General features: G+C 42.3%; 1 protein-coding gene across 1 annotated transcript in view; it reads right to left on the bottom strand.

The window, feature by feature from the left end:
- Window positions 1–4,652: 4,652 nt before the first annotated feature.
- Window positions 4,653–13,857, bottom strand: part of ARHGAP20 (Rho GTPase activating protein 20) — a 104,373-nt gene continuing 95,168 nt past the window's right edge. Inside the window, exons 12-15 of the mRNA XM_065423358.1 lie at window positions 10,495–10,604; window positions 9,313–9,502; window positions 7,238–7,352; window positions 4,653–6,403 (exon numbers count right to left, since the gene is read on the bottom strand). Coding sequence (XP_065279430.1) covers window positions 4,653–6,403; window positions 7,238–7,352; window positions 9,313–9,502; window positions 10,495–10,604 — 2,166 coding nt within the window. The remainder of the gene's footprint in view (window positions 6,404–7,237; window positions 7,353–9,312; window positions 9,503–10,494; window positions 10,605–13,857) is intronic.

Here is a 13,857-nt window from a genome sequence, read left to right as displayed (position 1 = left end):
AGGCCAAAAATCTTCATGTCACGATTTGGTTCCCTACATTAAATGTTACAAAAACAAATCTGATATTTTTGTAATATAAACTTTGAGTCCATTGTATCGTTCACTCAGTTGATCTAAGTCATTGCTTGATGCACTCAGTTGATTTAAGTACAGAATCAGCTGTTGTCTTATGTTATCTGATTTTTTCCCCTGCAAAGGCAGCACATCTAGGAGAATGAGCCTGACACTTGGAACCAGTCACTTGCTCAGGGCTAGGGCGTCGCATTTATGCCAGAGCTCTGTATAGAAGGGACTCCTCTTGGAAGAGCATCAAAGGGAATGTGCCTGAAGCAGGTACAGTTTCTCTTGATGCTTTGTGCTTCCTGCTACCCCATCAGAGGCATAATCTGCTCTACCCATTATGACTCCACCCACTTCTCAGTTTATTTCTCAAGGGGTAAACAGAAGCAAGCAAGCTCTCCACTCCAGAGCCCAGAGACTGCAATTACGGGAGACTTTTGTGCAGCTACTACTTCTTTTTGTGCCTTCTTTATGCACAAGGGTCACTTACATCTGGGCCCTGAATGTGCTCTTTTATGTGACTGTATAAATGGCCTAATGGAGTTCCATGTTGTGCATCAGTCATCTCCAGACAAGATTGTCTTTTTTTACAAGTAAAAATATGGTGGTTTTTGTTGTTGTTGTTAACTACAGTCCACCCTGCAGACTCAGCCTGGGATTGGGGCAGCTGGAATGGCACAGGAAAACAGATGGTACAACTTGCCATGCAGACCCTTGTGATGATGTGTAAAAAGGGAAGAACCCAGCTTGATTCTCAGATCCCATGTTGCGTTTGCAGAGCTGAGTTAGAAAAAAAAATTTGCAATTGTAAACTGAGCAAATCTGATTTGGAATCAGTGAGCCACAAACATGCAACCCCACAATGCCATTTTTAGAGCCACTTTTAAGAGTAGAGCTCTCCCGTAAGCTCTGTATGGGGATAATTAGTTGCTCACCTCTCAGGGGTTAGTTATTGTTTGAACAGCACTTTGAAGATGTAAAGTGCTATATAAAGTCCTAAGCATTATTATTCTTTTTAGCACCAACTCAGGAAAGCACATGCTTAAGTGCATTCCAGAACAGGGACGGACTTAAGCATTTGTGTAAGTGCTTTTCTAAGTCAAGGCCTTTGCAACTGATCAGGACAATGTTTGTGAGTGAGGACAGACACAGGGCTGGATTTTAAATGGCAGGCTATAGCTTTATTAGAATTTAACATGGGAGACGGGCACTATCTGCCCCATCTCCCCATTCTACACATTTAAGGGAATCTAATGCAGGATTACAGGGCACCTGCCATAGAGCCATAACTCAGGGCACCTACCATGGACTCTTCACTGCCTACCTCAAGGATTCAGCTTGTTCTGCTGAATCCTTTCAACTTTCCCCTGCAAAGGGGACAGAAGGTACTAGGAAAGATCCCTGTCTGCAAGGACTTCAGGTCTTCCTTTTTCCATAGACCTGGGGTCCACCAACAAAATCCCATGTTTCTTACTGTCTGATCACTGGCTGTTTGGCTTTTTAATCTGCACTGGACACAAGTTGTGATGAACTAACATTCACATTCCTCACATTAAACTCTGACAACATTTCACCTCATGGTGTCTCCATGAGGGTATGAGGAAGGTGAAAAAACCTACTAGGCCACAGCCCATTTGGCCCCTATGAGAAAAAATTCCTTCACAATCCCTTACATAGATGTTCAGTCAGACCCACTGCACCCTGTATTATATAACCCTGGAGACGGAGGCTGGGTTCAACTTAAAATGGGACAAGAGGCTGATAAAACCCAGGCCAGAATTTAAAGAAATGATTGTGGGAAGCATGAGACAATCAGCTCACATCGCTCTAGCTGGCCAATGGGCAGCAGAGCACCCAGAGGGAGGCCGGGCTTATCCCAGTATACACTCCCCCTTTATCCTAATGCTGTGCAGCACCTTGTGGATCCAATCAAGTTTCTCAGTCATGATGTTGGGGGTGGCAGTGTCCGAGTATACGCCTCTTACAGCCCATTCTACATTCTAAACTGTACTGACCCAACATCCAGCTTGTTCACGGTATTTGTAATATTGAAAGCACTATGCCAGGACATGTAGCTCAAGAGCAAACTCTCAATCTGTTTCACATCCAGGCAGCACTGAATGTACTTTTACTTTAGACTAGCAGGAAAAAATTACTGCGGTAAGATAGGACTGGTAATACAAAATGCTTATGTTGCAAAGACTGTTTTTATTAACATTTATTATTGATGCAATGAATCAATGTTTGCTACTTGATTGAAAATTGCCTGGCAATGCAATTTTGAGCAGTTTGAAAAGGAATGCAGAGTGGCTCCTTCTGTCATTTAAAAATAGCATCAGGGCTTTGTTTTCTTTTAAAAAGGGAGATGGGTTGTAGTGCTGATAAATACGAGGACCCAGAACACACACACATGAATTTATCCTTGTGAACGAGAAGGTTTTAAGGTCAGATTTTGTGTACTACACTTCTAATCAAATAACTGTAGCTATATATATATATATATATATATATATATATATATATATATATATGAGACGATGAGAGAGAACAGATGGTGGTTACGAGCCTGATCCCACAAACAGTTTTACTTGCCTGAAGTCTTGGTGCCTTCAGTGGGTCTCTGTAGATGTAGCTACAATCGTGGGTATAAACTATTTGCAAGTTCAGGTCCCAAAACGGTAAGCCTTGGAATGGATATTTTCAATACAAGAGACATTCTTGAACATATTTAGTCATTCCAGCTGACAGATTTGCAGACAGATTGCTTGTTCTGCCTGGTGAAATGGTGCAGTGCTTCCATAGACTGCTCTTTGCAGCTGCTTGTGGCATTAGACAGCGGGTAACATTTTCAAAAACACCTCAGAGTCTTAGGTGCCTAAGTCCCATTGGTGCTTTTGGAATCTTGCCCCAGTGTGACTGAATACAACACAGTGTTAAAATTATTATACTGATCAATACTATTTGAAGTGGGCGAAAGCCATTTTTAAAAAGGGAATGTTACTAACTGAATCAATACCATTCCAGAAGCACTGGCCTTCCTTCTAGCCTTCTGTAAAACCTTGCCAATATTCATACAGGATCCATTACCCAGCCAAACGTCTATTATTTGAAATATCCTGGGACCAACTTGGTTACAACACTACAAACAACATTATCTGAAAAGGCCCTTTTGCTTCTCCCTATCCTCGACTCTTCATTTCATTTTAGAGCTCAGCTGAAAACACCTGATTCTCCCTTGAATAAGCCTCTTAGGGAATAGCAGAAGGGGAAGAGGAATTATTCTTTAACTATATTATCAGGTTGTTGAGTTCTGCAATGTTTGAGATACACTTTATATGCATGGTGCTGTACAGAAAGTAAAGCCTAAATCCTGCAATCCTTTCCCATGCAAAATTCCCATTGATATCACTAGGCAAGAAAGAACCCATAGACCTGACCTCCGAAGTTCTATTGAATTGTATTCACATTGCAGCTTGTTCTCTTTTGCCAAAACTGAAATATACCATCTCCTTCTAGTAAACAAAACAAAAGCATTTACTACAGAAGCAAATGTCAAAATCTAGAGATAAAAAAAAAAGGGGGGAAAACAAAGTAGGTTTTTAAGAAGCATCATTACCATCACAATCCACTGGTAAATAAATGTGACTTTAAAGCTAGAGAACTGAAGGGTTACTTGGAAAATTGTTTTGGTTGACTTTATGACAGAATGGATTTTATTTAATGTACAGCATTGAATGCATACACCAATACCAGTGCCGTAACAACAAAAACGGAATTTGTAAAGTTAGCAGCAGTTCTGCAAGTACAAAAATACACATTTATTTCAGACCATATATAATAGCAAAATTTATCAAGATATATTATACAAACTCAAAGCATTTTAGATAATGCATTACTTTAAATATATTATAAGATGATTTAGATAGCGCATAATAAAATTACATGTGTTCTGCTTGCAATAATACATGCCATTTTACAGCAATATTAATAAACTATTCACAACTTAAACATAAAAAGAACACCCAATGGAGTACAATAAACGAAACACACAGAGTTGGGAGTTGTTAGTTACAAGCTTCAGCATTTAATGTCACTTCTTTTTCAAACTTACATTGTTTTTCTTCTTTTGCTGCAAGACGGAGAGGACTGGAACTACTGAACAGTTACCTTGTTAACATACAAAGCACGCCACTTCTTCCTTGGAGAGCAATGAAAGTAATAACCATCATAGTTTCAAAACAGTAGTAGAATACCACAGTTATGGAATCTATGCTGACCATGTATACTGCATCAAAACCACAAAGGACACGGACTTACATCTACAAAGCTTAACACGAGTGGTCAAGAGGAGGACTCTATGTCAAACACACTACTGCACTCACTAGTGTCTTGGATCTGAGTGCCTCTCTTAACAATTTCCTGGGACCTTCCCAGATTCTAGGAAGGTAGTTAATCACAATATCAGTATGTGGGGAAGTTACTTTGATAATTCCCATAATGACAGGATGAGTTCTGTAGCCCTGCCGTGAAAGTTCATTTCTTGGGGTATTAAACCCTAAGCAGATCCGACATTAGTCCCAAAGGTGGTGATTTTAAACATAAGACTCCTCGGCAAAAAACCTTTGGTCAAGCTCTTCAAACTTGGAATCACTGCAATGCTTGTTTGGCCATTCCTTTTTATTTTGGACCATGGCCTTGGTCCCTTCCTCTGATTTCTGAAGACATTTATTAACATCAGGTTTAAACAAACAGTCATCAACTGCCTTTGTGGTTTTTGGAGACCGAGAGAAGCCCCTTTTGGACTCATCATCAATATTTTTTGATTCAGTGCTTGGCAAAGATATGTTGTTCTTGGAGTTTTTCACTTGCTGGCCTCCTAAGTCTGTGGAAATCACAGTCTTACTTAAGCTGTCCTTGATGAAAAGTTCATGTCCAGCACTGACAACATCCTCTGGCTCACGGGCATGCTCAGCCCTTGGATTTGTGCACTGAGTGAAAGTGTTGGACAGCTGTCTTTTATGTGACTGAACAAATAGAGAGTTTGCCTCCTCCTCTTCCTCCTCCTTGCTTTGCTCAGCCAACAGCCCCAACGCCTTTAGTCTCTTGTCTTTGGCTTCCCCTGCACAAAGTGGAGAGCTGCATAGCTGCCCACCCCCCCGGGAAGAAGAAAAGTTGCCCTCCTGCACTGTTTCCGCAGCATTAATTCCCCCTGTTGACATAAGTGTTTTTAAAACTTGCCGTTGTTCTTGACATAAGTTATCTTCTGACGCATCCGAAGAATCCGTTTGTGGTTCCAAAGTTATTTTAACAACACTCTTCTTTTTCTCCTCTTGCTTGGACACTCTTTCCTTTTTTCGGAGAGTCCAATTTTTCATTGTGGAGGCTCCGTTCTTTAGCCATGTGCTGGGATGAAGAGTTACAGGGCTTTTTTGACTCTCTTTTCTAACACCAACGGAGCTGCTGCTGCTAGCTTGGTTAGGAAAAGAACTGAGGCCAGCACCTAGGTGTACTCCAGAGAAAGGGTTAAATTCAGGAGAAAGCTCTCCATGTTTCTTTTGAGGCTGAAAAGCACAATCCAAAGGAGAGGAGGTCTCGGTTGGAGTAAATACTGAATAGTCCGAAAACTGAGAGAAAGCACTGTCCAAGGAACTCATTGAGGACCCAGATGGGGACGTTCCGGGAGAAGATAAACTAGAACAGCTAGTTCTTGAGCAAATGTTTAATCTCAGCAGGGGTGGGGGCAGGAGGCAATTGGACAAGTCTTTCTTTTCACCATTTTGGCCCACGGTGCCGCTCTGACCCACATCTATCCCCATAACCAAACTCTGATTAATAAGCTTTTGCCCTTCCACCTGTAATGAACGAAGCTGCTTGAGACAGTCTTCATCTACGTGCGACAGCACTGCGTCACAGCTGGCTTTACGTACTGCGTTCTCATGAACCCCACTGATGTGGCTGAATTTAGAGGCAAGAAGGCCAATCGTGGGCTCTGAGCAGCGTCTCTGTCTTCTCAAGCTTTTGAGAGCATCCGGGACCGTTACTGATGAGCAGCCAGAGGTACTGGAGCAAAGAGACTCATTCTCAGATTGATCCTGTAATGCAGATTCATGGTGCGATCCAGTAGAAATTCGCATTGGTTTTGATTTGGGTGGCAGCTGAATTTTAATTTCTTCCACCTCAGGCTGGTCCAAGTCACAATCACTCAGAGTCAAAACTGAGTCCCGGCTCCTGTTATCTTGACCTCGTTTTTTGAGCAAGTCACTAAATGAAGAGTCAACATCATCATTCAGCTCGTTTTCCAAACTGTCATAGGAAGAATCATTCAGATGAAAGGAAGAGAGATCTGCAAGAGGATGAAAGCAGCATTAGCATGTCCATCCTCAAACGACACTGACAACACAGTTACATTTTGTTTCAAAAGTATTCTTTCCCTTCGGTAATTGTTTGTCCTTGGAAAGTCCCTAAAACTGACACTTGGCCAAAGGGGAAAAGTTTAGAATTCTTCCAAAATGATCATTTTAAGATAGAATAGAAATTGATTTTATTAGGCCCCCCAATGCAGCATAGGGAATTAAACACATGCTTAAGTGCTGTGCTGAATAGGGATGGATTTATGGATACTCCCTAGTAATCAACCTATGGATAATACATTAATTACAGGCTATTAAATCAGTAATGTTATGAACATTCAATTCAATTGCTCTGATATGTGAAGAAGCCAGGGTGTAATTTTATTGTGCTCCAGAAAGTAGAAGATTTATAGCCAATATATAATGAGAGGTTCTAGTTTCAGTTACGGCATAGCAAGTAGACTCAAGCCCATGGATTTAAAGTGGTGTAATTGAGGAAGAATTTAGCCACATTACACTAGAGAGAATACATGAGAAGTTTGGGACAACCATATTACTCATGAGTGGCAAAGTGAGTTATGTAGATCATGCCAAATGGAGCGAAAAGAGTGACTGAGATAGTATAAGGTGCATGATTAAAAAAAAAAATCACACAACTATCACCATCACTGACTAAGGGAGAGTGCATGTTTGTGTACACATCTGTGTACATCTGAGTAATATTTTGGATGGACAGATTATATGAATGGAAAATAACAGCCTTCCTAAGAATGTACTGAATCTTCTGACTGGCTGGGTTTAGCTAATATGAATGAAACATATGTTACCTGAGCCATCCTCTCTGTTGTCACATCGTATCAGTATGTCCCCAAAGAGGGTGGAAATTTCCTCTCCAAAAATCCTGCAGCAATTTTCAATTAGAAACTGTACCAGAACAGAAACCTGCAACAAATCAATGGCAATGAGATCTCTATACAGATATTGAACTATTGAGTTGAGAGGAGTATAGATTGGTAACAAAAACCAACCAATCCTATGTGCTTTTCCTTTGAATGAAAAGGTTGTTCCCAAATATCATGTTACAGGCTCTCTGCCGATGCTGTATATGGTGCTCCTGCCTTGGATTTACCCAGCTTGTGCTAAATTTTGCAGATAGTGATTTGTTCCAAAGCAGGTCTAGATGGGTGGCTCCTATGGACATGTTTCAGAGATTCTAAGGCCAGAGGGACCACTATGATAATCTAGTCTGACCTCCTGTGTAACACAGGCCATAGGACTTCCCCCAAATACTCCCTGTCTGAGCTAAAGGACCTTTTAGAAAAACATCCAATTGTGATGTAAAAAGTGCCAGTGATGTAGAATACATCAGCTCTTGGTAAGTTGTTCCAATGGTTGATTACCCTCCCTGCTAAAAACGTCCACCTTATTTCCAGTCTGAATTTGTCTCGCTTCAACTTCCAGCCATTGGTCTCAACACAACTGTTAGGAGATTGATAAAGGAACAGCCAAATCTATAAGAGGTCACTCTGGACTCCCTGGAACATCTGAATGGCCCCATGTAGGTACCTCTCATTATGAAACCAATCCTTGCTCTCCCTGTGCTCATATTAATGCTAAGAGTAATAAAGGGCTCTGCACTATAAGAGACGAGCACTCTAGCATCCCCCGCCCTGGTGTTTTCCCCTCTCACCACCATTGTAGCCTCCCTCACCATAGGTCCTGCTCTCTCTCTGCACAGACTGAGCCTCTGCCAACTCTAGCCCCCTTCACTAAGCACTAAATCACTTCCCACACCATCCCTGCAGGCCTCATGCTCCCTGACTACCTCCTCTCACCCGCTGGCTCTGGCATGCAGTCATTTCTGCACCAGTTCTTCCCACCCATAGCATGGCCTTCCAAGGTCAGCAACTTCTCCCAGGCTGCAGCACAGACCAGAGGAAGGGTAGGAAACTGGCAGATAGTAGGCAATCACATTGGGAGGACAGGGCGTATGTCGAGGGGAATGGGGTGGCACTTGCTCCATCCACGCATCCTGACCTGCCCTCACCTCCCAGTAGCCAGGAACAATCCCGCCTTTATGGCACAGTAACCCCTAGCAGATCACCATACCCACACCCTACAAAAATAGCCAGTCCCCCGGCAACACACACTTCAAGAACTAGGTTAGTTCCCTAAGGATAAATGGGCTTCCAGCAGATGAAATTTCTTTTACCTTTAGGCAACTGCCTCCAATTTTGCCACTACAGGGCCTCTGCATCTACACCCTTCTTCCCCCACAGCTGGAAATGAACCTACAATGGATGGATTTTCAAACTAGTATTTACAAGTTTCTGCTTTTGCATCCCTCTCATTAGGCTCATCCATATTGTTGCCTTTATGAACAGCTTCCAAATGGTGCCAGATCCCACCCTCTTCAGCAGCGCCATCTTGCAAAGGAGGCAATTGGATAGATTGATTGTGCTTGGATCCCACTCGGCTCCTTCCCTACTGCCATTTACAATCTTCTCCTTGGGGACAATGCTCCCTGAGGCCCTAAGCCAACTCCTTCCTGTGCATCTTTTCCACCCCGACCGCCTTACGGGTTTATTTGGTCCTGCTTCAGTACAGGGGGCTGGACAGGATCATTTTTTGAGGTCCTTTTTTACCCTACATTCCTCTGATTATACAGAGGAAACTGTTCTAAAACCAGCTTAAACAAACAGCATCCCTAGGAGAAAGTGATTGTTACAAATGCACTGGATATTTATGATCTCACTCCCTCTGTTTCAGGGGCAGAGTGGGGATGAATTATTTAATGTTTGCAGAGGGCTTTGAAGAGGAGAAGCACTGATCTGTGTAGGTGCTAATTATTATCACCTTTCTGAACATAGAGATTCCTTAGCAAAACTGAGGTTTCACTCACCTTTTTGGTGAATTCGCTTTCTGTTTCAGGGCTAGAGGGAGCAGGAGGCCACAGCATACTGGGTGCGATGCACACAGCTAGATTAAATGCAGTCATCTGGTTATCTTCAGATTGCTTTTCTATACTGTGTAGTACTCCAAAGAGGTAACGTAAAAGAACCACATTGGCTCTGGGGAGTTCTTCTATTAGCCTGAAAGAAAAAAACCCCATAAAGAGCAATTTAAGAAAGCACTTCCCCCCCCACTCACTAGAGTTAGCATCTGATGAAACTACAGAAATAGTTACTATTTCAATAGCTTCTAAGAAAAGACCCAGCAGGTACCACAGTGAGCTCTTATTATTCAAACTTCAGTGCGTTCCTCTAATATGGTGTAATTCAGAACAATTGCAGATATACTGTGAATTAGTCTAAGAAATAATTAACTCTGCACTGTCACATAAACGCACATGTACAATTTGTGATTTTTATTTGTTCTTTTGTTCAATTGTCAACTCACTGGTTCACTCAGTTGCAAAATTCAGTCATTTGCTCTGGATACCCAGTTGTTAATGTAAATTGGCAGAGCTCCATTTAATAGGTCGCTTAGTCCACCCTCCTGCCTGCATGGACTAGTGCTTTGCCCAGTCTAATTTTAATATCCTCAGCAACAGGGCTTCCACCATTGCCAGACTCCGATATTTCACTATGACACAATCCCGGCTTCACAACAGTCACTGAAGTTTGAAACGAATGCAAAAAAATAAAATAAAATAAAAAAGAGTGGAACTGAATAGTTGCTGCACCCCTTTTGCCAAAGCTCCTGCACCACCCAAAACAAACTCAGTCTATTTTGGTAGCAGGCAGAAGTCCTGGTCTTCGGGAGCATATTTATAAACACTCTCCTGTGGTCTTGGTGAAAGGAAATGATTGAAATCTGCTTACTGGCACGTACTCCCACAGCAGGCACATAGGTACCGAGAACATGATTTAGGAAAGCACCCTATACAGGAAAGCTCTTCAGCATGTGCTTAACTTGTAGCGTGTACTTAAGTCCCTTTATGTCAATGGGACTTGAGCACGTGCTTATGTGCTTTCCTGAATTGGGGGTAATTTAAGCATGCATTTAAACGCTTTCCTTAATTGGGGCCTGTCAAAAGTCTAATTTGCAGGATTCCACTTTTTTGCAATATAAATAACTCTACCTTTGGATGTCTTTTATCTTCTCTTCATGGTTCCCTTGATCCATTACAGAGACCCACTTATCACAGAGCTGGGATGAAAAAATGCTGCCTGGGATGTTCCGAAGAAAATCCTTATTCCAAGAGAGGAACAATAAAAACATGTGAGCTAGCAGTGTGGGTGGGGAAAAAAGATAAGCTACACAGATCTGAGAAAATGTATTGGTGGGACAGCACTGGCTGGTGTGCATTTTATTCCACAGAGCCGCTAAGTCAAGCAGTAAATCTCTTAACATTAAGAAAAATTTTGCATTATGTTTAGGATTAATATTTTCATACCCTCTCCTGAACCTTTTCTGTCAAACGGGATGCATTTCTAATGCTTTATCTGTTTCCACTTTACCAGAGAATTAGCTCAGGGGCCAGTTATTTGGATACTGTGAGACGCCTGCAGTTTACTAATCATCTAATTATCTTCAATCCCCATTTATCCCAGCAAAATGTTTACAGTGCTTGTCACGGATCTGGCTAAGTAAGGAGCACACCCTTGCTGCACTCCAAGAATGAAGAGAAGACTACAGAAGCATAGCTGCTTTCCTACACATCACAGTAAGACCTGGTCTATGCTTATAAGTTTTAATGGTAAAACGACGCTGGTTGGGGGGTGGTAATTTTTAACCAAAATAGTTAAAAGTCCTAGTGTGGATGTAGTTATACCAGGATAAAGGCAACTTATACTGGTACAGTTATTCTCCTTCCTGTATGGGAGTAGCTACACTCGTATAAAGCACCTTTATACTGATATAACTGCAGTCACAAGTTGGCGGTGGCACCTTAACTGTACCAGTACAGTTAAAGCAGTACAAATTTCTAGTGTAGACAAGCAATAAGTTTTACAATAATTTTCCTATAGGGCCTGATCCTGAGCCATTGAAATCACTGGTAAAAATTCCATTGGCTTCAGTGGTGCCGAATTAGGCCCATATTACCATGTGTTTATGTACTAATTATTTTGTGTTCAGTTTGTGACGGTCACAGGACTGCCAAAGAACAGGTTGATTTTGATGATAAAAATTAAAGTAAGTTAGTTCTGTCTGCCCATTCTCTTCAAAATAAGGCTTGTACTTCCCTGAATTACAGACACAAAGCTCAATTCTGGTCTCCAGTGTTTCTATAAATAATGAACCAGAGTAGCTGCATATTGCATGGCTCCCTCATTCAAGTGGCAGGAAATATTCTTCACTGATGTTTGATTCACACCTTGGAGAAACTCTTCACATACAAGGTCTGAGGTGGGCACTTCCAAAGAACATTAAAGCAAGGTGAATCCAGGGAGGAGTCCCCCCAGAGCACGGTACATGAATTCAGTTTTCTGTCTAGTTTTCAAGTGGTAGGAAAATTCGCTCTCCTAGCAGCTTAAATGTACAATTAGCACTTACTCAGCAGATCCCACTGACTTTGCCAGCCTTAAATGGGGTCATGCTTTACCACACAAACTTTTGAACCATCTCTATGATGCATATTACACAAACAGGCTTTTCTTTGACATCAGACATGTACACCCTCTTTCCCCATCTATTTTTGGGACGACTGCAATGAAAATTATGATTTCCACCTAAAATTTGCGGTAATAAACAGGGTCCCGATCCATCAAAGCACTTCAGCAGTTGCTTAACTTGAGACACAGGAATAGTCCCATTGGAGCCAATAGGGTAACTCATATGCTTAAAGTTAAGCGCATGTTGAAATGCTTTGCTGGGTGAGGGCCACGCTGCTCAGCACTTTGCAGGATTGAGCACTAGATGCAATGAAATGGAAAAAAGTACTACAATGCTTCCCCCCCCTTTTTGCTACAAACAAAATAAGGGGGCTCATTTCACCCCCAAAATTTTGCCCTGTTTCATATGTTTATTTTAAACCTCAAACAGGCCACTTTTCCACAAACAAAACAAACCCTATTGTGATGTGAAAAATGGGCACAGTGAGGTGAAGCGTATGCCAGGCCAGTTGATCAGCACCATTTTGGCACTATTTTGAGGGTTTAAGTGGTGTTTCCTGTGCAAAGGTGCAAGCATGAGTCCAATTCATTCAATGGCTTTGATATTGAGAATACAAATTTCACACGTTCTAGCTGAAGACAAAGAAACTCGTGTCAAATTGTGCAGAAAAACAAAATCTGGAGAGTGTCAAACAATTTGTTAGGGTGAAACCAAAACACTTTTGTGCAGAAGTTTGGGGAAGATATTTCACCATCTTTACAAGCACAGATATTATTCCACATTCAGGTCTTATTTTCTTCTCTTCTGTACACTCCAAAACCAGTAGATGCGGTTTCCCACAACCACCATTTGATTTCTTTAAAAGGAACAGGTGTGCTTTTCCTTATGTCTACATGTTATCCAGAGAGCGTCTCTCTTTTCCAGTGAACATTAACAGCAGCAGCACAGCACAAGGAGGAATCTGATTCCATGCAAACCCCAATGCAGGGATCTAACTTCATTCCTTGAATTGTTCAAGATCTCTTGAGCTAATGGAGAATTTCCATTTACGGTCAGTAGTAACAGCAGCACATTTTAAGACCTCCAACCACTAGAGGGCAGACCATTGCAACATGATGAGAGGCAACAACTCATAGGCATCAGGAATGGCAGCAAGAGGAATAGCATTCTCTGGCCTTGGCTACACTTGCAGCTGTACAGCGCTGTGAGGTAAACCTGTCTTCGTACAGCTGAGTAGGGAAAAGCGCTGCAGTCTGTCCACACTGACAACTGCCAGCGCAGTGGTGTGGCCACACTTGCCACATTTGCAGCTGTTGGGAGTGGTGCATTATGGGCAGCTATCCCAGCATTCATGTGGCTGCAACGTGCTTTTCAAAACGGAGGGGGGTGTGTGTGGATTGTGACAGGGAGTGTGGGGGAAGAGAGAGTGCTTTTTGGAGCATGTCAGCTCTCTATTTTGCAAGTTCCGAACTCCCGGCCCCCTGCCCATTCATTTACTCACTCAAAGCAAGCTGCAAACTGTTTGCTTTTCTCTGTGGTACGAGCTTTGAAACCGGCACTTCCTGCAGCCGGTCACAACAATGGAGAGGATTGGCCACTTGACAAGGTGATTAGTACAGCGCTGCAAGTGTTTACACTCACACCCGTGAGTCGTAGCCACTCCGCTGCAGCTGTTATTCCTCTCGGAGATGTGGAGTACCTGCAGCGGTGTACCCAGGGAGATACAGCGCTGTAAGTGCCCTGCCAGTGTGGACGGGGAGTGAGTTACAGCGCTGGGGGAGGCTTTACAGCGCTGTAACTTGCAAGTTAGCCAAGGCCTCTGTTAAAAAAATCCTACTAGAGACACTACTTGAACATATATCAATGGAGATTACAAGCACCCATTGTA

This window comes from Emys orbicularis, chromosome 1 (assembly GCF_028017835.1).
Source record: "Emys orbicularis isolate rEmyOrb1 chromosome 1, rEmyOrb1.hap1, whole genome shotgun sequence".
NCBI lineage: Eukaryota > Metazoa > Chordata > Testudines > Emydidae > Emys > Emys orbicularis.
Note: the sequence above shows the minus strand (reverse complement) of the source record. Positions and strands in the feature narration are given on the sequence as shown.